Source organism: Papaver somniferum, chromosome 11 (genome assembly GCF_003573695.1).
Source record: "Papaver somniferum cultivar HN1 chromosome 11, ASM357369v1, whole genome shotgun sequence".
Taxonomy (NCBI): Eukaryota; Viridiplantae; Streptophyta; class Magnoliopsida; order Ranunculales; family Papaveraceae; genus Papaver; species Papaver somniferum.
The window spans coordinates 127,991,860-128,017,966 of NC_039368.1; the positions used below are offsets into that span (position 1 = coordinate 127,991,860).

Below are 26,107 nucleotides of genomic sequence, written 5' to 3' on the forward strand. Positions count from 1 at the left end.
CCATGCATCTTTAGACTTAGTGAAAGTAGACACATAGTGCTGAAGATCTGGGGTAACGACCTGTCTGATAGCATTTAATCCGTTAGAGTTTTTCATTGCAACAAGAGATTCTTCAGCATTATAACTACCAACATCCTTAGGTATAGATACATCTCCTTTTGTATTAACCGGGAAATCATCGTCTTTAACAATACATACCCAGGTTTGAAAATCACAAGCTTGAAGATAAGCACACATAGCAACTTTCCATCCCGAGTAGTTTGAGCCATCAAAGACTGGTGGTACGTTTACTGAGATAACACAGCTGTCCATAGAGTCATATCGCTACAAACACAGACTTGTAAGGTCTTAAACGTGTTTTCCTGCTCTGATACAAATTGAAAAAGCGGGGGTCTAACAACACCACCCAGTATTTCACTTAGCAATCTGTATGGACTAACTCCGAAACACTTTTTAGAGAATCAACTAGACAGTCAGACTCAATCTAGGTAAAAGTATCTCAAGGAGTTAATATCTCTCTCTTGTTTTGATTTACTCAAGCTAATATAAATCAGCGAGTCCTAATCAAACACAAGGAATAACTTGGACGGTACCAAAGACCAATGTCCAAGGATCAATCAATGACAATCAAACAACCAAAGGTTGGATTATCCCAATTGATGATCTACACGCACAACCTGTATTATTTCAATTATAAAGATAAACAATATAATGCGGAAACTGAAATAATACAGACACCAAAAATTTTGTTAACGAGGAAACCGCAAATGCAGAAAAACCTCGGGACCCAGTCCAGATTGAGTACGCATTGTATTAAGCCGCTACAGACACTAGCCTACTCTAAGCTAACTTCGGACTGGACTATAGTTGAGCCCAAATCAGTCTCCCACTGATCCAAGGTACAATTGTACTCCCTACGCCTCTGATCCCAGCAGTATACTGCGCACTTGATTCCCTTAACTGATCTCACCCACAATTAAGAATTCCTACGACCCAAAGTCGAAGTCTTGATGATAAACAAATCTGTCTCACACACACAAGTCCATCGAAGAATTCTTCGAGGTTTAAAGATTGTTCGAACACTTATCCCATGTACGCTGAGGTTTAAAGATTGTTCGAACACTTATCCGCCTCAAAAAATGGAATTCACAAAAACTGTGACTAACAGTGGAACTTCCTTCCAAGACATTTAATTTGTCTCTGACTACTGGAAGCATTTGCTAATCTACAAATAAAAGACGTGGATAAACAGTTTTCTTGGGTGATTAAGTCTTAGAATTTGCGGTCGTTTTCCTGACTATGAACAACACTTGATTTTTCCACTAGTAATCACAAATAATTCAAAGAATGGAACAACGATATTAAAGAACAAGACAATCACAAATATATTTACTTTTTTTCCTCCGACTAAATCCGCGGTTAATCCGCATCTGACCCGTATCATCCGCTAATTCGCGGATGTGAAATCCGCGGATGATTAGGCCGGACACGGTTGGATTTTTCAAATCTGCAATTTTGACGGACTGGACGTGAATGACCCCTAATCCGCAACCATCCGTCCTTTACATACCCCTGACTGCAAACGAGATGTAATCTGGAAGACGATCCAATGGCACATAATGGTTTGTAAGGGATTGTATATGTATTACTGTCAATGAAAAGGCGAATGGAGGGCGGAAAGTCAGGACACGTTACTCGATAAAACATGTTTGGGCAGGATGAAATTACACCTTTTAGTACATGCACCCCCAACAAGTTCAATTCGATAATATTAAGTTTGATTTGAATAATGAGCTAGCCGTTAAATATGTATTAACATCTTATTTTAAGCCATTGATGTGAAATGTCAATTCAATAATAATATTAAGTTTGATTTCAAACCATTAAGGTATAAAAAAAATATCAAGTTTCCTCCTCATTTTTGCGAAAAAAATCGGCGGCCTTTGACCGCCTTAGGCAGGCTTGACAATATAACGTTGCTGAAGCCAAAATTTTGGGATATTGTATTAACATCTATATATTTTTTTCTAATATATGGCCCATAAAAGTCCTAAATATTCAGTTTGCATAGGGCTATGGCCTTCTGAAACTGTGAGTTTTCCTTGCCTTGTATTAACATTTATATTTTACTGCATTTTTCTTTATCGCCTTTGAGACGAAAGAAATTGACAGTTCATGAAGAAATCTTTTTAGCCCACCCAAGTTTAAATTCTTGGTTTCATCGCTGGGCCTCACATTGAAAATTAGACCAAAAACATGAATTCTAGAGCTCCTGGCCCCATACCAATAGGAATCGAGAGAATGATAAAATTTTCGTCATCTGTTTCTTTGGAGTGCCGTACTTGGGGTTCTGTTTGGTGTTGTTTATTTCCTGTACTCAATAGGTTTATCCTATATACCCGTATCAATTTCAGCACAAATAAGTTTCATTCATGGGGTTGTGAAGTCTCATGTTTAGGTAAGCATACAAATATGATATTCTGACAACATTCAAATTGATTAAATATCTACATTTCTATGGAAGACAGTTTGAATCAATGCTTGATTAAATGAAAAGATAACACATACAATTGCCGATTAATTCTTGTGGGTTATTGTGGAACACCGGATCTAAAACAAGACCTTTTGGACCAAAAGACTTTTTTTTTTTTTTTGCAAACATCTTACTGTAAACCGACACTACAAAAAAGAAGGCTTCTAGGGACGACCACATTAAAAAAAAACGTCCCTAAAGGTTAGTTGTTGGGACATTCCGCTTTAGTCGTCCCTAGAATTGTCCATCTGGGACGAACCCTTCTGGTCACTATTGGTCCACTAATAGGGACACATTTTTTTAACCGTCTCTAATAGATAGATTTTCGACGGTTCTGATTGAATCATATGTAATTTAATTATTTTACGCCTGAAAACACAAGAAAACATTTTTTTTTCTTGGTTATATCGCCCTTCTTTCAGTTTCTCTTCACCTTCTTCCTCTTCTGCTGAAAAAATCTCGTCAAGTTAAAACTCCTCCGTTCGTGATTTTCCCTGTGAGATCTCAAATTCGTTCCCAGTGAAGAGACACTTGATTCTCAGGTTAGATTTCTTCCTCATCTTTCAATCTTACATTGATTTGATTTTAGGTTTTGCGAATTTTGATTTGAAAATCTCACGTTGTTGTTATTTGATTTTAGGGTTTGCAAATTACAAGAGCACACTTTCCGCATCTCCATCGATTTTGGGTTTGAATCCAGGTAAAGTTTTGTATCAAATCTCAGTTACTGATTTATTCAACAAATTAGTGATGTGTGTTATTTTATTTTGCTTGATATTTCTGCTCATAGTTTTATACTTTGTCGTATCCTGTAATTGATTCGATTTAGATTACTGATTCTAGGAGTTCTTCTTTAATACTGAGAATGAATTAGGAAATGCTGGCAGAGTTAGGTTTAAGGGCTCCAATTTCACTTGCACTGTGATTCCAATTAGCTGGAATGTTGCTTCATGCCCCTTTCTCATTTATATTACGGGATCTAGGATTTTCTTTAATACTGAGAATGAATCAGGGATTGAATCCTACTTGAAATTGAGTTAGTTAAGTGCTTGGTAGTTGTACCAAAAGGTGTACTGTGGGGTTCCAATTCAATTTACATTGGGTAATATCAACTGAGTACTTATCTGTCTTTTGATTTAGATTTGTTGAAATGTTGCGTCAAGCTTTCATTATATCTATTAGATGTCAATTTTAATTACTATATCCCAATAGTTGTATAATAGGTTTGATGCTTTAAAGGCTTACTGATTCAGTAGAAATGTTCTTGTATTTATGGGGTTGCTTGTATTCGAGGATAGTAAACTAGGCAAGTTGTTGCATATACTGATGATGTGATATGTTTTTAATTGAAAATCTCAAGTTATTGCTAAATTTGGAGATACGACTCCATGGGTACATGAAGAAAGTAATGGATGGGATTGCTATTAGCGGAATAATAAGGTTGTTGAGCGTAGATAGTCATGACCAAAATTTTTATCATCTGATATGTTTACAGGGTTTAATGGGTGGTACTCATGAAAAAACTACTAGCATTCTGTATGACTATGTCTATAAAAATGATATCCTTTGAGTACTACGTGCTTGGCATATTATCATGGACTCTATTTCCCGTTCTACCTATACCTTACGACCATTATGATCTATGACGATAATTAGGACTTTTTTTACATGCATGAATCTATGATTAATGTGAAAATATAACTACTAGTACTACACTCCTAGCAAAGTTCTACCTAAGGATAGACGCAGTACATTAGACCGAGATATAGTGGGGTCCCTGAGTGTAAGAAATCCATAACCATAGTGGGGTCAGACTGAATTAAATCATTAGCAGCAATAGAACTGTAGCTAATTAAGCTTTGTCCAAAGGTTAGGTAGCAACACTAGCTATTAATTTATTTATTTTATTTCTAACAATGTACTCACTGACTTTAGGTGTGTTGCGCCAGGTGCATATTGCTGATGTTGGCGATTAGGTCTCTCAGGTAAGAATTGTTACTTCTGAAATTAGAGATAAAACTGATTATGTTAAGGTTCCAAAAATATGCATTTGGTGACTTATTATTGTCTAGAAGAAAGGTGAAAAAGATTATGTTAAGGTTCCAAAACCATTGTTGAAGTTAAAATTTAAGAATTCTTATCCGCAAAGCCTCGAGCAGACTTCTATCAGAGGTCAAAGATTGAAAAGAAAAATAACTTCACCTACTGTGGAGAAAGCCCAAATCCACCATGCTCAATTCCCAATAAAGTACTCGAGGTATTATGCATTATTCACTTCTTTTTTTGACAGTATTTCATATAGATTCAGAGGTGTTTTACATAGAGTCAGTAGTGGAAATATCTTTTTTAACAGGCATTCTTAGGTAGTGGTAGTAAATATGACCATATATACTATGTTTTTTTTCTTTGAATTTGATTAATTTTGTAACAGTATGAGGATGAAAAGTTTAATGTCAATTGGAAAAGGGCAGCTATCACAAGTGGGTTTGGTTTTGGATTTGTTGGTCCAATTGGCCATTACTGGTATTTACGCTGTTCTTCCTCCATTTCATATGCTTAGCTTAACCAGTGTTATTCAGCTTGCTCTAATTCCATAGCTGCATATGAATTTATTTTAATTGATACCCATTAAGGAAAACATGTTAATCGCCTGGGAGTTTTTCCACATCAGGGATCGAGTTTGTCAATCTCATATTGACCAATTGTCTGGCAGGCACCAAAAGTTGTGCGAGGAAATGCTGCGAAATCATCTAAGTCGCCTGGGAGTTGTTCTAAGAAATCAGCTAACAACAACTGAGAATGTGCTATATATAAAATTCTTGGATTCGTTGATGACCCGCTTATGCGAAAATCATGTGAGTTCTATTACTTATTTTTTCAACATGATACTGTATACACCTTATTCTAGAAGATTTTATGTTATTCTATTTCAGAATGAATGGAATAAAGAATAGCATAGGTATAACAATTCTCTATGACATGATTGATGGAATATGTGATTCAAAAATGAGACTGCTAGTAGTATGTCGAGTTCCCTTATACTTTTTTCCCCTTATTATGCCTTCATTAGGATAACTTCTGGGAGATGGGGATTACTGGTCACTTTACTTGGAATTTCAAGTGATAACAATGATGACCCAACATGCATTGAGATATGGAATCTTGTTATTCAGGTAAAAACTTCGCCTATGGAAAATGTTTTGCTTAATAGTTCATTTGCGATCACTTCATTGTTGTTCAAACAGAGTGTAAAGTATTGTCGGTGGTTATTGGTGGCGCAAATATGGGAAATAAGTGCTAAAGTTTGCAGGACTCGAGATATCCTACCAAACCTATATCCAACTCGCTTGATCATGATTACGCGGTTACGTGATAGGAAATGCGGCAACAACTGGGAGCTCGATGGAAATTTTGGTGCCATGTGCCAACGATGTGGGCCTTATCCCAATGTTCTAATTGAGGTGAGTTAGAACTCCTCCAAAGGCATAACACAAACTAGAATTGCAAACCCATAAACTGAGTATTTATTCCTCCATCCCTGTCCCAATACTATTTATTGTTATTCCCTATTTGGTTTAGGTAAGATACTTTGGTTTCATTCTTCATGTGCGTCGATCGATGACATTCTATACTAAGTTTGGTTTGTTTCAGAATTTCGGTGATGGTAGATGGTAGGAATAAAATGCTGCGGAGCAATAAAGGTCCTTCTGGAGCAGAAGCAATCAAATACATTTCCAGTATAGATGGTGCACCGTTTACGTCCAAGTTGTATACAACTATGGTAGTCTGAAAACATCACCTTTTGATTATTTTTGCGGAGTTTTTTCTTTTGTTGTATGAGACTTGTTATTCTAAATGTTTAAATCATTTTTGTGAACAACTTGGTTTCATGAATGAGAATGTATTTTGGGACAAAATACTGTGTGAATGAGTGTTCAGAAGGGTAAAGGGAAAGGCATCCTGCCAAAGAAACCGAGGAAGTTCATTACCAATTTTTCAAATTTTAGCAACGCTTTACTGGCGTTACTATTGGGTCACCGCTGCCGTTGGAATTTGCCTCTAGGGACGGTTAGAAAAGTATTTGAGATGGATTTTAAAACCATCCCTACAGCATGGAGCCGTCCCTAGAAATATTAGTGACGGTAAGTGAGAACCGTCCCTAAAAGTCAGAACCGTCCCTAGTAGTAATAGTGACGGTGGATCTAAGGACGTTAGGGGAACCGTCCCTAATACTTTTTTGGGACGGTTTTAGGCCTTTTGGGACGTTTTTTTGACCGTTCCAAGAGGCCTTCTGTTTTGTAGTGCGGTATTTAAACTTTGTAAGAGTTTGCTCGGTCAAGCCTACATGCATTAATATGTCAAGTTTGTGGTTAAATTTAAGCGCCAAAACTGTTTTCTTGATTTAGTCTATTGTGTCATGCTCGAATCCCAATGGATACATTAAGTAGTAAGAGTCGAGAATTTAAAGTTGCCTCTAAAAATTGATGAACGCTCAAAGACAGTTTTCGACTCTTTTCCCTTCTGCTTATCTATCGGGAAACAAAGTCGATTCCAGTAATTAGGTGAAATATCAAAGAAGAAGCTGACAAAGTAGTATCTGATAAAGTAGAAAAGAAAGTAGAAAAAAAATTGGATTTTTCTTGTAGCGTACATTTGTGTAGAGTAGATCGTTTTCGATACTTTTTTTTTCTTCGAAGTTTGCCCCCAAACAACAGTAAAAGAATTTCACCCTCTCTTATCTTCAATAATTAACTCTGCCAGCCTCTTCTGGTACTGAACTATTTCAGCAGGTTTGCTTGATTTCGTGGTCTTGGTTTTTTTTTTCTTAATAAATAGATTCTACTATGTTGAAGTTACAAATTGACCAATTCTTACTAGACATGCCGCTTTGTGTTAAAAGTACAAGAATCATCACTTCAGTACACCAAATGTTCAAATTTGAACCTATACAACTTGTGTCCTTCTAAAGTGTACATTGGTATAATGATAATAATAATAACCCCTTACCATTGGGACCTATCCACAAAAATAATAGCTTGCAAGTGGAGCTGTTCTAAACTTCTAATTGAAAGGACAAACCAGTGTACCTTCATGGTCCTATGTTCTTTTGAATCTATATCAGATTACCGAGAATGAATGATACCAACTAGTCGTACATGCTCTTCTACTAATTCAGTTCATAATTAATATGGAAGCTAATTACACGGAGTGGAAATAAACAAAGATAAACTATATGATATGCCCATTTAATCGGGACAACTTGATTATTAATAACTAGACCAAAAATGAAGGAATTAGAAAAATGTATCAGAATCTTATGATTAATATGTAAGAATAAAACTCCCATATGTGGTCAACACTAAACACAATATCTTTAAAACTCTAGTTTTAGTCGCATAGGATATTCATATCATGAGGAATAAAGATAACTAGTTGGAGAAAACTCTTAGTTGCTCCAAGTTATTCGGCGAATCTCAAGTGGTTGTTACCTATCTCAAAATTATCGTGATGGGTAAGGATTGGAGATAACTATATAGGAGGTGAGTCTCTCTTCTCATCAAACATGCTACGAGTATCCAGTTTACGGCAGATTTGAAAGAGAAGAGAAGACTCAATTCTTAATCATAATCGTTGGTTCTTATACTTCTTTAACATCGCAACTAACTCATCAAGCTCTCGGTCAGGTATGCTGCTTATTCTTTACTTGTTTCAATTCATGATTTTAATCTATGACTAGATCTTTATGTTTCTGTTGTTTCAAATAAGATTTTATGTATACAAAAATTTCGTATCACAAAATTGGTTAAAAAGATCAAAATTAACAATTACTGAGTGAAAAAGATATGTAAAATTTGATACTGTTTAAATGGATAAAATTTTAAAAACAGCCAGGATGTAAACAGTTTCATCCTGCCCATTTTCAAATATTTTTCTTATTTTTAATTTACATCAGGATGCAACCAGTTTCATCCTCGCTCTTTTCTAAGTTTAAGCCAGTATGAATCCAGTTTCATTCTTGCTATGTTTTTGTGTCCATTTCACCCATACTAATTTTTACTCATCCATTTAAACCGTGTTTTTAAAATATTTGGACAAATGACCCATTTTCTGATTTCATATATACTAGACATGTTCTTTTGTTTGATTAAAAAATTCAAGTCATTTGTGCACCAAATGTTCAAATTTCAACCTACAGAACTTGTGTCCTTTTACGTGTAAATTGTTAATGATAATAATCCATTGGGACCAATCCACAAAAATAATAGATTGCAAGTCGAGCTGTTCTAATTGAAAAGAGAAACCAGTATGGATTCATGGTCCGATGTTCTTTGGAATCTCGATCCGACACTGAGAATGAATGATACCAACTAGTCCTAAAGGTTCTACTACCCCAGTTTCATTCATTAACATGCAAGCTAACTATACTGACTGGAAATAAACAAACATAAACTATATGATATGCCCATTTAATTGTAACAACTTGATTACCCAATAACTAGACCAAAAGTGAAGGAATTAGAATCTTATAACTAAAATTCCAGCAATGGAAAGCGAAGGTAACTTGGATGGATATTTTTTTATTTATAGTAGAACCTCCATATATTAATAACCTCTACATATTAATAGAAATCGATGGTCCCAATTTGGACTAGTGAGATATAGTAATAACCTTTCCAGTTTAATATTAATGATTTTTTACAGTTCCGCCTTAAAGAATTTCCCTCCAAATAGTAATAATCAATATTATTTTAAAAAACATATATCTAGTTACATTAAATTTATGATTAAACAATATACTTATATATAGTTGTCAGACAAAAAGAAGTAATTTTTTGGATTACTACAACTTTAACTTGCGGATGCGTAATATCTCATCAACATAGACAGCTCCTGGTTGAAGCCAAAATATTTCCAACTTGTCAAGCATGTTTAAAGCTTCTTGGAACTACAAATTCCAAGATATATACATGCACTTGTATATTAGAACTATAAAAATGTATATACATGGCAGTGACTAAACGTATCCCACATTTAGACTAAATACAACCCACAATTAAAAGTTGAAATATTTATAAACCCAACTTACGTGAGTAATTGAAACTCACCTTTAACCTCTCTTCTACTTCCTTTAAAAGTTAGGGTTCATCTATCTGATTTCTATTTCACGGATATGAATATGAACATCAAAACATGAACTATTTAGGAACATTTAGTTAGTTAATTAGTATGTATTCTTAATTTCTTTCTAATTATACTGGTTTTGATATCAATATGTCCTGATTAAAACGTTTAATCCTTGCTATAGTTTTTAGTTGTATGCGTGCCTTCATGATCATGGTTCTACATATTACTGGAACATAATGAAAATAGTCCAATTCGAAACCAGAACAAGTTTGGGTTATTAGGGGATAACTAATCAGAGAGCTATATATGTTTGATCACCCTTAACTAACCAATTTTTTTTGGAGTGCTAGAATTTTAATTCGCAGAGACCGGTGGTGGTAGTGGTCATAACAATGGTGATTTTGATGGTGTAGGTTGTGGTCATTATTTTATTGGTAGTGTACCTAATGTTCACCATTAATGGTGAAGAGTTAGATTCAGAGAGACGATTATAAAGCGGGTTTTGGCTACCCACAGAAATTTGGTTTGCAAATATTTATACTTCTAACCGTAGGTTGTATTTAATTTTGTTGAGGGTTGTATTTGGTTACTGCCATATACATCATCTAAATACGACTACAATTACATTGAATTTAAATTTTACATTTTCTATGGTTACCTCTCTATATTAATAACCTCCCTATATTAATAATTTTGTGGATTCCCAAAAGTATTAATATAGAGAGGTTCTACTGTAATCAGTTTTAAGCGGTAATGAATTTAGAGCTGATGTTCAAACTCAGGTCACTGATATCATCAACAAATGACTTTACCGTTGTTCTACATTTATATCGGCAAGTCATAGGCACCATTTCACAGAGCAAAAGCTTTGAAGGGATTAGATATGTATCAGCCGGAGATGTTTCACTACTAATAATACTCGGCTATATAGTTCAATGTAAAGGAACGAGAGAAAGGAAACCTTGAGACTCTTTGACATGATCTCCATTTTACTTGGAATGCTTTTGGAGGATTCTTTTTGCCAAACCAAAATGCTTGAACTCCAACCAATACAGACATAGTAATTTCTTTGAACAATACTGTCTCCATACATACCTGTATTTGGTATCACAGTAACTCATCTTAATATCCTAGTACATGAACAGAATGCAATCCAGATTGCAGGAATCACTTCCCAAAAGGTACAATATCTGCCATTAAGATCATGATAGACAATTTTCTCAAACAATAACAAAGGCATTACTTATTCAGTCATTCCACTTACTAATGGCTCCTGAAGTCTTTTTACATATACATTTATACAAATTATCTCAAAAGTGATCTTATTATTCATTGTTTTAAATACACGTTGAGATTTATTATTTTTTGTCCCCTTCTGCCTTCAAACTGACTCCGCCATTGAATACATTGCTAACATTTTGGCGGTATGTCCCTCTCTTTTTATCTCAAAGCCAAATGACCTAACATAAACGCTTATACTGGCGAAATTATATAATATGGAAGAGAAAACCTTGGAAAACATGTATTCATACAGTACTGTATGGTGCTTGTTGATCCTCTAATCTTTTGGGCTCGCTTTCGGCTTCCTCGATTTTCTCATGTGTTTCATTATCACCCACTTTATTCATCATCTTGTATTCTCCATAGAAATAGGAAGAGAAACCCCAAAGACATAATGCCAATGCCATTCCCTTTAATCCCGTAAACTTCTCATGGAAAAATATGACCGCTGCAACTTCTGTGAACGGAACAAGAACGGATACGTATATACCGTTGAAAAGAGCATTTGTGTACAAAATTAGGCCTACGAGTCCAATTCCTGATAATTGCCATGTCAATGCAGTCAAGCATATTATCATATAATACTTGCTTTTCCCAAGCTCGAACATGTCTGCTTCTCTGGGTATAGCCTGTCGAACAAATCAATTTTCATATTTATTAGACTCTTCGAAGAAAAACAAATTTGATACAAACTTCATCAGAGAATAAGGAAAATCAAAAAGGTTGTAAGCCTCCTATAACAGTTACGTACCTGAAAATCCTTATTTATTAGCATCCCAATGACGTTGAGGCAGGTTCCAAACAGACAAAGAATGACTTGAAACTGTAACAAAGTTGGATAAGTAATATTTCTGGTGGCTTTAATGAAAGAAAGCTCAACAAAAGGCGTCCCGAGGCCAGTTAGAGCAGCAGCAGCTAACGTCATAAGAAACCCTATTAAGTACTGAGTTTTTGATACCCCAATTGGTCTATCACCATTGGTATTAATACCCAATAAGATCGATCCTAGTGTCATTACAATCACTGCATTTATAATAAATGCTGTAAATTTTTGTTTCACAATTAACCATGCAAAAATTGCTGTGAAACACAGTTGAGTTGCAAAGAGAATTGTCGAAGTTGATACTGGAAGATAAGATAAACCCAATGCGTACATGAAATTAGAAACACCAAACACGATTCCAACTATGGCACTCCAAAGAAACAACTTTGGTTCCATAAAAAAGGAAGAACTTTGATCGTTGTTTTGTGTTGACAATTTCGGTTTAATGTAGAGAAAAATGAGAGGAAATATGAGAACTGGGAAACCAGCAGTTTGCAGAAAACTACTAAGCCATTTACGACTACCACCATGAAGATAGTACAGTCTCATTAAGAGAGGACCACCTATAACACCACAAAAAACTAAGGCGCAGTTAATAATGATCAGCAGCCAGTTTCTGGTTTTGATTGGTTTTTGAGTATGGGTTCCTGAATTGCCATTCTGATTTGGTCCCAGGATATCTAGTGTTTCGATGATCATTGTGGAAGTAGGCACTTGAAATGATGATCGATTAGAGAGAGATGGAAAGATTTAAAGAGAAAGTTGTGAAGGAGTACAAGGTGAAGGTGTTTCTTATATAATGGATGATGACCAACAGAGTTGTCCTAACCTTTGATGCTCCTTGCATCGCTGTTGTGTAAAAAGCTTCGTGAATCTAACAGTCTAATATATCTATAGAGAGAGTTACACTCGAGGATATGATGAAATGTATTGCAATATAAAGGTGTTCTCTTCTGCTTGATATCAAAGTTTATGGTGACTGTTAGGTCATCTATCATGATTGAGAAAAGTGGAAAACAACCCCCACCCCCCTAGTTTTCGGACATATTTCTTCCCGTTTCTTGTTTGAAGTTTAAAAAGATACACGCAAAAAAAGAAAAAGAAAAAAAAAAGTATTTGTCCAAATGAAATTTTCTATCGAAGCATTAAAAATTGTTTTTATTCTCTCCCATTTTCACTCCTGGCTCCCCTTTGGCTCGTTGTCGTGGAACTATTCCATGAAGTTATATATGTTTGCGTTTGACTACGATAATAAGATTCTACTGTATTGAAGCTCTATATTGATCTAGACTAGTTGTTTTAAACAATTCCAAGCTAGGGCCAATCAGTACACCAAATATTCAAATTTTCAAATGGGAGGCAGTTTTGGACGGTCCATCCATTATGTTGGTAAACGTTATACTCTTTCTTTCTGCAAAAAGAGTTAATATGATTTTTTTCCATTTTAGTTAAAATAGGCGAAATAAAAAAGTGATATAAACTCTTTTGCAGAAATGGGAGTGGGTTGCTTATAAGCCGAACTAAATCAAAGCAGCCACCTATTTAGATTCATGGTCCATTATTCTTATTGAAAAAAGGGAATGAGGATGCCCAAAATAATATCCGAAAACAATCTTTAACCTCATGTACCATGTTAAAGTCTGCGGGCATCCAACTCAAAATCAATTGGCAATGAGTGGAGCGACCCTTCCATATTATACTATTATGGCGATGTGGGGCTATTTGTCCTTTCACACGCCCCTCACGTGTGAGTCCAGTCACTGGGCCTCACACGTGGACCTACGTACGAGTTACCAGTCCATCGGTAACAGGTGTTCACAGGTGAGTGACTAAATCAGGGATAACACCTCGGCCAGTATCGGCACTGGCCTACACCTCGGGTGTACAAGTGACAAAATCGGTTAAACAGTACTTCGGCCAGTAACTCGGTCTACATCCGGCGTACGCAGGTCTGGGTCTGGGGCTTAGGTATGATACCATGTTAAAGTCTACGGGCATTCAACTCAAAACCAATTGACAATCCTTCCATATTATACTATTATAGCGATGTGGGACTATTTGTCCTTTCACAATACCCATTGAAATATGATTGACATTTCGATTCCGTAACTTGGATGCCCTGTAGCCCTAGCGGTATGTCATGGTGCCCAAGTTCACAAAGCTAAAACTCTTAAGGATATAGAGCAGTCGGGTCCGGCCCTGATGTCTATGACTTATCATGTTGTCGGCAGCAACATCCCGTGTTTCATCTCCTTGCTCGAGTTGTGGTTGTGGTTTTCTGAAGAAAAGACCCTTTTGCATATATGGAATTCCAAGATGTATTAGATCCGAGGAATTTAGATCAATGCGTTTATAACTATTAGAATTTTTATCAATGTAACTCGCTGGTTGGACTTCGGTTGTAGAGACACGACGAACATTGGGTAAACACATTATCTGATTTCTAACATCTTGTGCTTACTGTGATTGCACACTAAAACACCTCCAGTATTTGCATCTTATATAGTACCAGACATAACCTTTTTTTTATGGTGTTCTCCCCGTTCCAGCTATTTTTTATATAATACATAAAATTGAAAATACATCCTGTGCTTACTGTCAAGTACTTTTTATTTGGTGTGGTAGTGCTTTTTTATTTTTATTTTCAAGTTTATGTACTCGATTAAAATTGATTGGTTTAGGTGGTTTTTTCTTTTTATTTTCAATTCTATGTGCCTATTAAAATTGATTGGTTTCCTTATTACGCCTATTTAATTATTTTTTAGTTTTATTTTATTATTATTTTTTAATCTCCTTAATTTAGTGGGAAACAAATAGCTTCATGATTTAATATTGGTTTTAATTCGAAAGGAAAAATCTAATTATATTAGGAAACTTTACCTTGTCCCAGCATAATTCGAACCATCCAAAATAATAAACTTTCACAACGGACCCTTACCGCATGATGGCCAAAATCAAGAGTCGTTGTCCCAAAACATTTTATCACTAAACCAGACGTATCCATTGTTTTTCTCTTCTTCCAACTTCCAAGGAAATGGAATTTTGATACAGAGCAAAGCATAAAGCCATATTTCATGGCACACTGAGCTTCTTCCAAAGAAATAACCTTAAAAGCCCAGAAAATCAAATGTATTTAATACACTTTTGGTCGTATACTAAATAAAACTGATTCACAAAGATAAACAACAAAAATAATTATATAGGTGAGAGGCTTACCGTCACTCAAAGGGCGATATTTAGTCCTCCAACAATGTCAACATAATCCTGAAAACAATCATGAATATACTCCCTAGCCGACTGGCATAAATGTATACGGTTTTGGTGCAAACTGCAAAATCAATAGGAGCCTCATTGTTATCTGTGGTGTCCCCAACAGTACGATGTATCAAATGGCATGTTACCATCTCTTTGGTCACGCTGAGTTTGTGTAGCATTTCCTGTGCCTTTATTAAGTTTTGCCTTCTTTTGTTTTGTTCGAAATCCAAGTGAAAGTCGGCATGCGCAGATAGTGTTGTTGTCCTAGTAGATCTCCACGATACAAAGGCCGCGTTTGCTCACTCATTGGCATTACAAAACAGTTTCACTGGAAATAATTGTGATCGTCCATAACTACTCCAGATATGCTATATTCATCATTTTTCTTACCTTTATCTGATAAATGTCATTCCAAATCCTCTTTCTGATAGTAATGCAATCTCGATTCTTGTAACAGGTTTCCTTTATAATATCCAGTAATTTCTTTTGACCTTTAAAGAAATGATCTATTGTGTTTATATGACAGGATATACTGCTGTTAGATATGTACTTTGTTTTAGTCTCACTGTTAATGTAGAGAAAGTTTTGATATTGAAGCCATCATGGTCATCCAGATTCATCACTTTTAAATTAGCATCCAGGCAAATCAATATCACCAATTGTTTCCAGTAAGAGTAGTACCACTTTTGATCGCAAGGCATATTTTGTCCCATTATGTCCAACTTCAGAATTAAGTTCCTCTCACCTGCAAAAAAGAGAGAGTAGAAGTTAGAACATGCAGATTAAAAGACGCGGAGAGAATCAAAACAGGGAGCAGAGGAGAAGAATCCGTGAAAAGAGGGAGAATGAATAAACGTTCGGGTACATGTTCTTCTGTATATACGTCTTTTTAGTGTTAGTTTTTTTTTTGATCGGCAAAACAATGGCAGTATATTAGAAAAAAAGAATAAGAGTCATTACAAGTTGCTGGACATACCACCCATGCAACCAAAAGAAAAGAAGGGAAAAGCAAGATGCGAGAGACAACAAAAAATCAAAACAAGGTCCTAACAACCGCAAACAAGAGGGAAGCTCTACTTTCGCATCAGATCAGCCCATTTGAATACCAAATCCTGAAATCTAAAACCTCTAAGAGGTTTTATTGGAGTTGACCAATACAACAAAACGGCTTTGATATCCAAAATAATCATCTCTTGGTCTTTTGCTATACCATTGGAACATCTACTGTTTCGCTCCTTCCAAAGTATCCAGCAGATTGCATATGGAAGCAGCTCCCACATGTGATTTCCAGCCATCGAGAAATTCCGGGTTTTTATCTCGTCGAAGGCATGTATGATATCATACATTTGTACTCCCAGCACCTCAAATTCTGAAAAGAAATGGTTCCAAATTGGCCGAGTAATTCGGCGATGTAAGAATAAATGATTGATATAGTTTCTGTATCGGCTTTGCACAAGTAACACCTGTTGGATAATTTCCTTCCTCTATGCTGAAGAACATCTTGAGTAAGTATGGAATTATGGTGTACCATCCATATAAAAAAGGAAATTTTTGTTGGTACATTAGAATTCCAAACGACCTCTTTAAGGAAAATGATAGCTTCTTGTTCCCTAGCCAACAGCTGCTCATAGCAAGATTTTACTGTGAACCGTCCATCCTTCTCCCATTTCCAACTTCTTGAGTCGTCTTCATTGCTAATTGTGGCAGCTTCTAGCAACACAGAAATTGCAGTAGCTTCTTCAATTTCGAAATCAGTTAGTCGTCTTCTCAGATCGAGGTTCCACACTACCCTCCCTTCTGGGTCTATATGATAATATTCAATCACAAAGTTATTTTTCTTCCGGGACACTTCGAAAAGATTAGGAAAAAGAGTTTTTAAGGTCTCTTCCCCCACCCAATTATTCAACCAAAATCTAACCTTATCCTCTTTCCCCACTTTGTACTGAATCTCACTTCTAAGAATCTCAATCCTATTTGCAATCCCTCTCCAGACACCCCTCCCATATGTCATCTTAGTCCCTGCGGCATCCCATCCATTCTTGTCCACACCATATTTTTGAGCCACCATTATCCTCCAATAAGCTCTTGTTTCTGTTGAGAATCTTCATAACCATTTTCACAACAATGCATCATTTAACAATTTGAGATTCCTAATCCCCAATCCCCCATGCTCCTTACCCGTACAAATTGAATCCCAAGCAACCAAAGCAATCTTCTTGCTGACAACACCGTTTCCCCACAGAAAATTGCGCATAAGACTATTCAATTTCTTTGCCACCGAAGCTGGCATTGAGAACACCGACATCATGTAAATAGCCAATGTACTTAGAACATTCTGTATTATCACTAACCTTCCTCCGTACGTGAGATAAACCCTTACCCAACCTTGTAACATCTTCTCAGTTCTCTCTATAATGGGATCCCAACGGATCTTACTTCTGTAGGGAGACCCAGCTGGCATGCCTAAATTAGAGAAAGGAAGTTGTTCCCGCATACACCCCATAGTTGTGGATATTATGTCTTGGGAAGTCGGATTTCCTAGACCAAACGCCTGGCGTTTTAATGGATTAACACTCAATCCAGAAACCAGCTCGAAACACATGAGCACAGCTTTAATATTGAGAATATGAGCAGGTTTGTCTGATGAAAAAATTATTGTGTCGTCTGCGAACAAAAGATGCGTCACTGCTGTTCCATGGGTCGATATTTTAAACCCTTCAATCAATCTTTGAGACTCAAGCTTCATAATCATTTTACAAAACCCCTCCATAACTATTGTAAATAAGAAAGGAGAAAGTGCATCACCTTGTCGCAAGCCCCTTGTACTTGTGAAAAGTTCCCCAGGAGTCCCATTAATCAATATAGAGAAATGGGGTGTTGAGATACAAGAGAAAATCCATCTCCTCCACTTTGTACCAAACCCCATCTTTGCCATTACTTGATCTAGATAGTGCCAGCTGACCTTATCGTAGGACTTTTCAACATCCATCTTGAAAACCCAACCATCAGTATTTTCTCTTATTTTCTAATCCATACTCTCATTTGCCAGCAGAATACTATCCACAATTTGTCTATTCGCCACAAATGCACTTTGAGCATCAGAAATAATCTGGGGGAGAACTTTCTTCAATCTAGATGATAATACCTTGGTGATAATCTTATAAGATGTGTTAATGAGACTAATTAGTTGGAAGTCCTTCACGTCTTCAACATTTTCTCTCTTTGGAATAAGATATATAAATGTGTTGTTCGCCCTCCAATCTAAGAACCCTGTATCGACAAAGTGATTAACCATTCTCATAAAATCCACTCTAATAACATCCCAAAAGAACACATAAAACTCAATCGGAAATCCATCCGGTCCTGGCGTCTTGTTAGACTCCATTTCGTGGATTGCTTGTTTAACTTCCTCTTCCGTAATCCTTTTTTCCAAATTTGTACTTTCGTCCACGGAGATAGCTGAGAACTCCAAATCTTCTACAAAAGGTCTATTGCTACGATCTTCTTTATAAATATTTATATAGAATTCTTGAATATGACTTGCTATTACAGATTGTTCCTCAGTAACATCCCCATCCACTCTGATACTACCAATTGTATTAGCTCTTCTTCTATTGTTAGCATACCTATGAAAGAAAGAAGTATTATGGTCTCCCTCAATGATCCACTGGTTTTTAGTCTTTTGCTTCATTCTTTTTCTCTCAAGCTTAGCCCATTTCAAGTACTTAGCCTTCTTGTTCACCTTTTCAAAACTATCTTCCACTGTAGAAACCCCTTGTGCCTCCCTCTCATCTAACGCTTTAATTTGTACTAATAGCTGATCCATAATCCTGTTTACTCTGCCAAAGGTTTGTAAGTTCCAATCTCGCAAATCACCTTTCACCGCTTGTAACTTTTTGCAAAAAACATATCCCGGATTCCCCGTGAAGTGATGGTCCTGCCACCATTATTGCATTCTTTCTTTGATACTCTCATCTTGCAGCCACATTAGCTCAAATCTCTGAGGTCTTGGCCCAGTGTTTACTGCTGAGGTTGAAAGCTGTATTGGAGTGTGATCAGAAGTTGGACGAGGTTTCGCCAATTGATATGTGCCAGGGTAATACTCATCCCACTTTTTGTTAATGATCAGTCTATCTATACGACTACAAGTAGGAAATTCCTGAAAATTAGACCACGTATACTTTTCACCGGTAAGTGGCAAGTCCACTAGATCCCAATTGTTGATAAATTTGTTGAAGTCCTTCATTGCTCTAGTGATTCGATTACCTCTATTTTTATCCTCTAAAAACCTAGTAACATTGTAGTCGCCTCCAAGAACCCCTGGTACATCCCAAAGAGACATGACATCCCCAAGTTCTCTCCACAACCTTCGTCTTTCTTTTCGATCTCGAGGTCCATACACCGAAGCAACAAAACACTCAGATTGATTGACTCTAGAGCGGAAAGCACAAGCAATAGTGTGTCTTTCCTCTAGAGTGTCGAAAACTTCTAACTTGCTGTTATCCCATAATATACACATTCCCCCTGATGCTCCTTGAGACGGTAAATAATGACAGCCTATATCTTGCGAACTCCAAATTTCCCTTCTAAGTTGATCTGTGATGACTTCAAGTTTTGTCTCTTGCAATAGCACCACATCTGGACGCCACTTGAGAAGAACCGAATTAACCACTATTCTCTTGTTTACATCCCCCAAACCCCGTATGTTCCAACTGATAATTTTGTTTATCATTTAAACTTGCTTTCCCTGGCCTTCTTACGTCTCTCTTCTTTGGTGCTTGATGGTTCAATCTGCTGCAGGGAAGATTCAATCCTATAAAGTTCTCTACTATTCTTACCGTCGCTTCCCTTTGGAATTGGTGAGGTAGTATCCCAATCATCCTCTTCGTCTTCATCGCCTCCTTCAAGAAGCAGCTTTACTCCCTCCAAGGAGTCATCAGAAATTCCTCCTATATTGACATTTGACGGATTTCTTGCTTGTAGAGGTCTAGCCGCCTCACTAAAAGCCTTCATAATTCTATCTTCAAAGAAAGATCGGTGATCCTTACTTGGTAGACCCATTAAAGACGCAACAGTAGCTACTGCTCTAAACATAGCTTCCTTTTGATGATTAAAAAAGCTTTGTTGTTGAACCAATCTCCTTTCTCCTGTTAACTTACTCACCTCTGAATAATCCTCCACCCACTCACTAACTGTATCCAAATATTCTTCAGCTTCTTCTTCTCCAATGCTCAAAGCCTCATCTGCATCAGTGAAGTAATCTAGAGGAAATTGTTGAATTGGTTGAGCATCTATGGGAGAACTAAGTTCCTCAATGAGAGTTACTGGTAACTCCTCATCTGAACAGTCCTTAAAATTCCCATCACCCACTGCTTGATTGGCCGTATTTGGAAGAGAGAGAGAAGTAGGAGCTGAAAACCTAGAACGCATGGTTGATATTTCGTTGTTACTGGCCATCGGGAAGTTCATCCATTTAGGAATTGGACCCAAAATACTCTGAATCCCTCCTGCTTGATTGTGGTGTACCCAAGAATTTGTGACTGTGTTGTCCTTTGAGAAACTAGGACTGGGCTCTGTAACATAATTCACAAGGCCACCACAAACTTGAGCATCTTCTAGTAGCGGGCCTTTATCTTTCTTTTGAAATAACTGGTCTTGTAATTTTTCCTTCACCACCGACGGTTGCGCCAGCTCATGGTTATTTGTCGCTCTCCGGTCAACCCTTATGATCCACTGACTATTTGGTCCACCACCAATTCTGTCTTTTGCCTTATGAATATTATCCCCCATGCTAGCTTCACTAGCCTTCAAACTTTGTGTAATAACTTTGATACCCACGTCTCCATCAGTTGTATAATTGAAGCTCTCCTTGGTATTGCGTCTCTTCCTGGCTTTATTTCTTCTTTTCCTTGCCTTTTTCCTCTCATAGTACGCATCTGACCGAGAATGAACATTATCTCTCTTCCTCTGACTGTATGGATTAAAATCCACACCCTTAGCATCATGCCCTTGTAGGGTCACATCACCATGTCCTTTCTTCGATTCCCCATGCTCCTCTCCAGACTGTTGCTTGGTGATAGATGACAAGTTGTTTCCCAAAATCTGACTAAGAAGAGCGTTAGCTAGCATCCAGGAAATCACTATATTGACGGAAACATAATTATATCAGGAAACTCAGGGGATCGGACAGTCTATATAAGAAGAGCAACAACCAATCAAGAAAATACGCACCTCATAGTTCTGTATGGAGATAAAATCAATATTCTCTTCAAAGAAATTCTAAAATACGGTACTAACCAGTGAAATCCTTTTGATATGAAGGAAAGAATACTGACGAACTGGCAAAATGTGAAATAGGTGTTCTTGGTATCAGAATTAGGACACATCTATATTTCCGGAAACAGAGCTACGTACGTTAAGAAACGTCCCTTACACAGGTAATGCCGGCATTATGAAACCAAATTATTCAAGGGTACCAAATTTTATACTCCGGAAAGTTACACACTCTCATCATCTAACCAAAACCTCACTGGTTTTATCAATTTTGTCCGCAAGAACCGCAACTGGAAAGAAATCAGAAAAAGGCTAATACACAGAAATCACTACATAAGAACCAACAATACACATGTGAAACTGATTTGTGAAATTCCGTATCAGAAATCTAAGATTAACTTGAACCAAAAGGAGTAGTTAAGAACTTAAGATTGTACCCTTTCTGATTAGTTAGATTATTATTGACTGAATTAGGATCACCTGAGAAAAGTTCTTCGACTGAACCATCTCTTCAGCTGCGTACCCAACCTTTTATACCTAATTCATTGGCATTCTCAGATTCCTATTCGTAATAGGACTATAATATAAAAGAAGAGATATCAATCAAGAAATCAATACGCACCTCATCAAGAAATCTAATGCAAAATCAAGAAATACTGACGCAGTGAAATCTAACGCAAAATCAATACAACATTCTCACCTCATAATCAATCAAAGTCTTTAACACATCTTTTTGGTATATAATTAGGACACAACTATGAACTATATTTATGCAAACAGAGTTATACGAAGAAGAAACAGAGTTATCTCAAACTCCTAGCAATCCTAGTTGTTTCCTTTTTAGACTCTTCGAGTTCATGATGATGATCAAAGGCTTCCATGATTTAGGTTTAGGTGAAAACTCCTTAAATGCATGATTTTTTGTTACGACTCACATATATATATATAAAGAACGGTTAATTAAGGTGAATTACCTATTTCCTTCTTTAACACGAATTCCTGATTTCCTTAATAGTTTTACGTTTTTTTTTTCTTTTCTTTTATCTATTTAACGATTTGGACGTAAGTTTTGTCCATCGTAACTAAAGTACAGTTAAGTATAGGTGTAAACAGAGTGTAACTAAATAATTCAAGTTTAAATTTTAACATAAGTATTGTCTATCTACTTTTTTTTCAACACCGTTACTAACTAACAGTTAACTGACTTATGTAAACAAAGTGTAACAAAATTTTAATTATTACAACCAATGGAGTTATGCCAAGTGTCCTCACCATAGCTTCTACATTAGAAAAGGTCTTTCTAATCCAATAGGAAGCGAGGGTTTCATCACCATTTAATGTGAGAGCTTTATTTGTCAAGGACTTTAAGGAGGAAGATGACTCCCGAAACCGTTACCATACATGTTGAACCATTGGGAAGTTTGGCCATTGCTGAAAATTCCTGTATTTGCATCATCATGGCCGGGTATAAGTGGTTTCTCTATCCATGATTCTAACAAACTTCTAGTCTTTTTGTTGAGTGTTAATGTAATGTTCAAATGTAATAGGAGTGTAAGAATATGAGTAGTAGTAGAATTGTATGGACAATATATGTCCACATATCATCTTATCTCTATGTTCGTATATTGACCGTGTGAAGAGAGAGAAATTATTATGAAGAAAAAAATCCAAAGAAAATAGAGTGAGTAGAAACAATTAGTTTCCCACTCCATTATCCATCAAAATCCTTCTAATCTTCATCATAAATTCAACGAAACATCTAACAATTGGTATCTAGAGCTTAGATCTATTAGATTTGATCTTGGTGAGTGAAAAAAATCAATTTCTACCCATTAAATGTCAAAAATCAGCAACATTCAAAGTTTTTAAAATCTAGATCTAGAAAAGAAAAAACCCAAAATTTCAATCAATCTTCAATTAAATCAATGGCAAGTAGTAGCTACTCAAATCAATACATTCAACAACCTTCAATACCACTTTTTCTTGGAGAAAATTATGATTTTTGGGCAATTAAAATGAAAACCTTTTTGATGTCTCAAGAAGTGTGGGAGATAGTTGAAGATGGGTATGATGAAATTGAAGATACATCAAACTTAGATCAAGACCAAAAGGATTTACTTAAGGAGAGTAGGAGGAAGAATGCAAAAGCATCCATGTACATCCAACAAGGAGTTGGAGACACCATACTACCAAGAGTAATCCATTCTTATAAAGCTAAAGAAGCTTGCGATCTTCTACAACAAGAGTATGGAGGCAATAAGAAGGTAAAAGAATTACAATTACATTCATATAGAAGAGATTTTGAGAATCTTAGAATGAATGAGAATGAATGTTTAAATGACTTTTCATCTAGAGTAGTCGAAGTTCGTAATAATACGATGATGTGTGGTGAGAAGATGGAGGAAAGAAGAATTTGTGAGAAGATATTGATGTGCTTGCCGGAAAAATTTGAACCCATTGTGGCGGCTTTGGAAGAGACTAAAGATTTCTCAACATTAAAGTCACAAGAGTTATGGGCTTCCTTGAAGGTGTATAAGCAAAGGTTGTTAAGACACTCCGAAAAATCAATTTAGAGTGCATTTCAATCAAAATTCAACTTGGATTCAAAAATTCAGCAACAAAGAAAAATGAGTACAAGGGTGAATCAACATCAAACTTCAAAGGAAAAGGAAAATGGAAGAAAGGAGGAGCTAATTCCAACAACTATACAAAGAGTGATTCGTCTCAAGTACCAAGATGCAATTTTTGCAAGAAGAATGGTCTCTTGGAGAAGAATTGTTGGTACAAAGGAAAACCACAATGTCGCAATTGCAAAAAGTATGGACATTTGGAGAAAGATTGTAGATACAAAGAAGATGAAGAACAAGCCGGTAGAGCGGAAGAAAAAGAAGAAAAACAAAAAATATTTTATGCTTGTCAAAGTGCTATGGAGACTTCCAAAAGTGAAGTTTGGTTTGTGGATAGTGGTTGTACAAATCATATGTCTGGTGAAAAAAGCTTGTTTGTGGATATGGATACTTCCATAAATTCTCTTGTGAAGATGGGGGGTGGAAATATGGTTCAAGCTAACGGAAGAGGTACAATTCGCGTGAAAACTATCAATGGAGAAAAATACATTAGAGATGTGTTGTATGTTCCGGACTTGGCACAAAATTTGCTTAGTGTTGGGCAACTTGTGGAGCTTGGGTACGCGGTCCATTTTGAAGATGGATATTGCACCATTTATGATAAGAAACACAAGAATAAGAGACAAGTGATAAAGAGTATCAAGATGGAGAAGAATAGAAAATTTCAGATTGTGTTTGAAAAAGAGAAGAACGTTGCATTGAGGATGAAAACCATTGATGAAACATGGTTATGGCATAAAAGGATTGGGAATTTGAATTTCAATAGTCTCAAGGTGCTTTCCAACAAGAACATGGTGCAAGTACTTCCAAAACATATCAACCACAAAGATGGAGTGTGTGAAGGTTGTGCACTTGGGAAGCAACATCGCCAACCATTCCCAAAAGGTGTAGCATGGAGAGAAAAAGAACTTCTTGGCTTGGTACATACCGATGTGTGTGGACCAAAGAAGACACCAACTCATGGAGGTAATAGATACTTCATTTTATTCATTGATGACTTTACTCGTATGACTTGGGTCTACTTCATGAGAAAAAAGTCCGAAATTTTTAGCATCTTCAAGAAGTTCAAGAGCCTTGTCGAAAAGAAAAGTGGTCACTACATCAAAGTTTTAAGAAGTGATAGAGGCAAAAAGTACAAAAACAAAGAGTTTGATAAATTTTGTGAAGACGAAGGCTTGGAAAGGAAACTAACCATGGGTTATACTCCTCAACAAAATGGTGTTTCCGAGAGAAACAACCAAACCGTGATGGAGATAGAGAAGTCCATGCTTCATGAGAAGGGTATGCCTAGAGAGTTTTGGTCCGAAGCCGTTAACACTTCCATCTACTTGATGAATAAGTGTCCAACAAAAGCCGTATAGAACCAGACTCCTTTTGAAGCATGGAGTGGGAGAAAGCCATAGGTAAGACATCTCAAAGTTTTTGGTAGCGTGTGCTATTCTCAAATTCCAAAGGTGAAGAGAAGAAATCTTGGTGAATCAAGTGAGAAATGTATATTTCTCGGCTATAGCCTCCAATCAAAAGGTTATATGTTGTTTAGCTTAAAGAACAACACAATGATTACAAGTTGTGATGTCTTGTTTGATGAAGGAACTTCATGGAATTGGGAAGAAGGTAAAATTGAGAAGAGAACCATTATTCTTGATGAAGAGCAATAAAGTTCATCAACAAATGAAGTTGAAGAAGGTGAAGAAAATGAGGAAGAACTACCTCAAACACCTCTAAATACAAGACAAGGAGCATCTCCAAGTATGTCTCCAAGTACTAGTGCATCAACATCACAACAATAGGCACCAAATAAGATGCATAGGTTGAGTGAAGTGTATGAAAGATGCAAATATTGTGTGGCTGAACCGGAAAATTTTGAAGAAGCATCAAAAGAACCGTTTTGGATAAAATCTATGGAAGAAGAAGTTGTTGTCATTGACGAGAACGATACATGGGAGAAGGTAGCAAGGCCAAGTGACGAAGAAGTTATTGGTGTGAAGTGTATCTACAAGGTGAAGTACAATGCGTATAGAACGGTTCAAAGATACAAAGCAAGGTTGGTGGCAAATGTCTACTCACAACAACCCGGTATCCACTACAATGAAGTGTTTGCATTGGTTGCTCGTCTTGACACCATTAGAGCCGTGATTGCTATGGCTTCCCAAAAAGGTTGGTTACTTTATCAACTTGATGTCAAATCGG

General features: G+C 36.5%; 2 protein-coding genes across 2 annotated transcripts; both read right to left on the reverse strand.

Annotated features, from left to right (window-relative positions):
• Nucleotides 1–10,863: 10,863 nt before the first annotated feature.
• On the reverse strand, nucleotides 10,864–12,652 carry LOC113320199 (purine permease 3-like). The gene is made up of 2 exons (XM_026568137.1): nucleotides 11,691–12,652; nucleotides 10,864–11,568 (listed from the first exon to the last, which is right to left on the reverse strand). The coding sequence occupies exons 1-2, from the start codon at nucleotides 12,459–12,461 to the stop codon at nucleotides 11,185–11,187; spliced, it is 1,155 nt and encodes a 384-aa protein (XP_026423922.1). The 5' UTR covers nucleotides 12,462–12,652; the 3' UTR covers nucleotides 10,864–11,184.
• A 6,311-nt stretch (nucleotides 12,653–18,963) lies between these two features.
• On the reverse strand, nucleotides 18,964–19,749 carry LOC113325110. Its single transcript, XM_026573338.1, has one exon. It carries the CDS (start codon nucleotides 19,747–19,749, stop codon nucleotides 18,964–18,966), a length of 786 nt encoding a protein of 261 aa, XP_026429123.1.
• Nucleotides 19,750–26,107: the final 6,358 nt, after the last annotated feature.

What these genes read in the sequence shown, in the direction of transcription:
- LOC113320199 (XM_026568137.1), bottom strand. Translation starts at nt 12,461, where the DNA reads ATGATCATCGAAACACTAGATATCCTGGGACCAAATCAGAATGGCAAT. An exon ending in TAATAAATAAGGATTTTCAG is followed by an intron (nt 11,569 to 11,690) that starts GTACGTAACTGT and finishes TTTGTTCGACAG; the next exon opens with GCTATACCCAGAGAAGCAGA.
- LOC113325110 (XM_026573338.1), bottom strand. Translation starts at nt 19,749, where the DNA reads ATGATAAACAAAATTATCAGTTGGAACATACGGGGTTTGGGGGATGTA.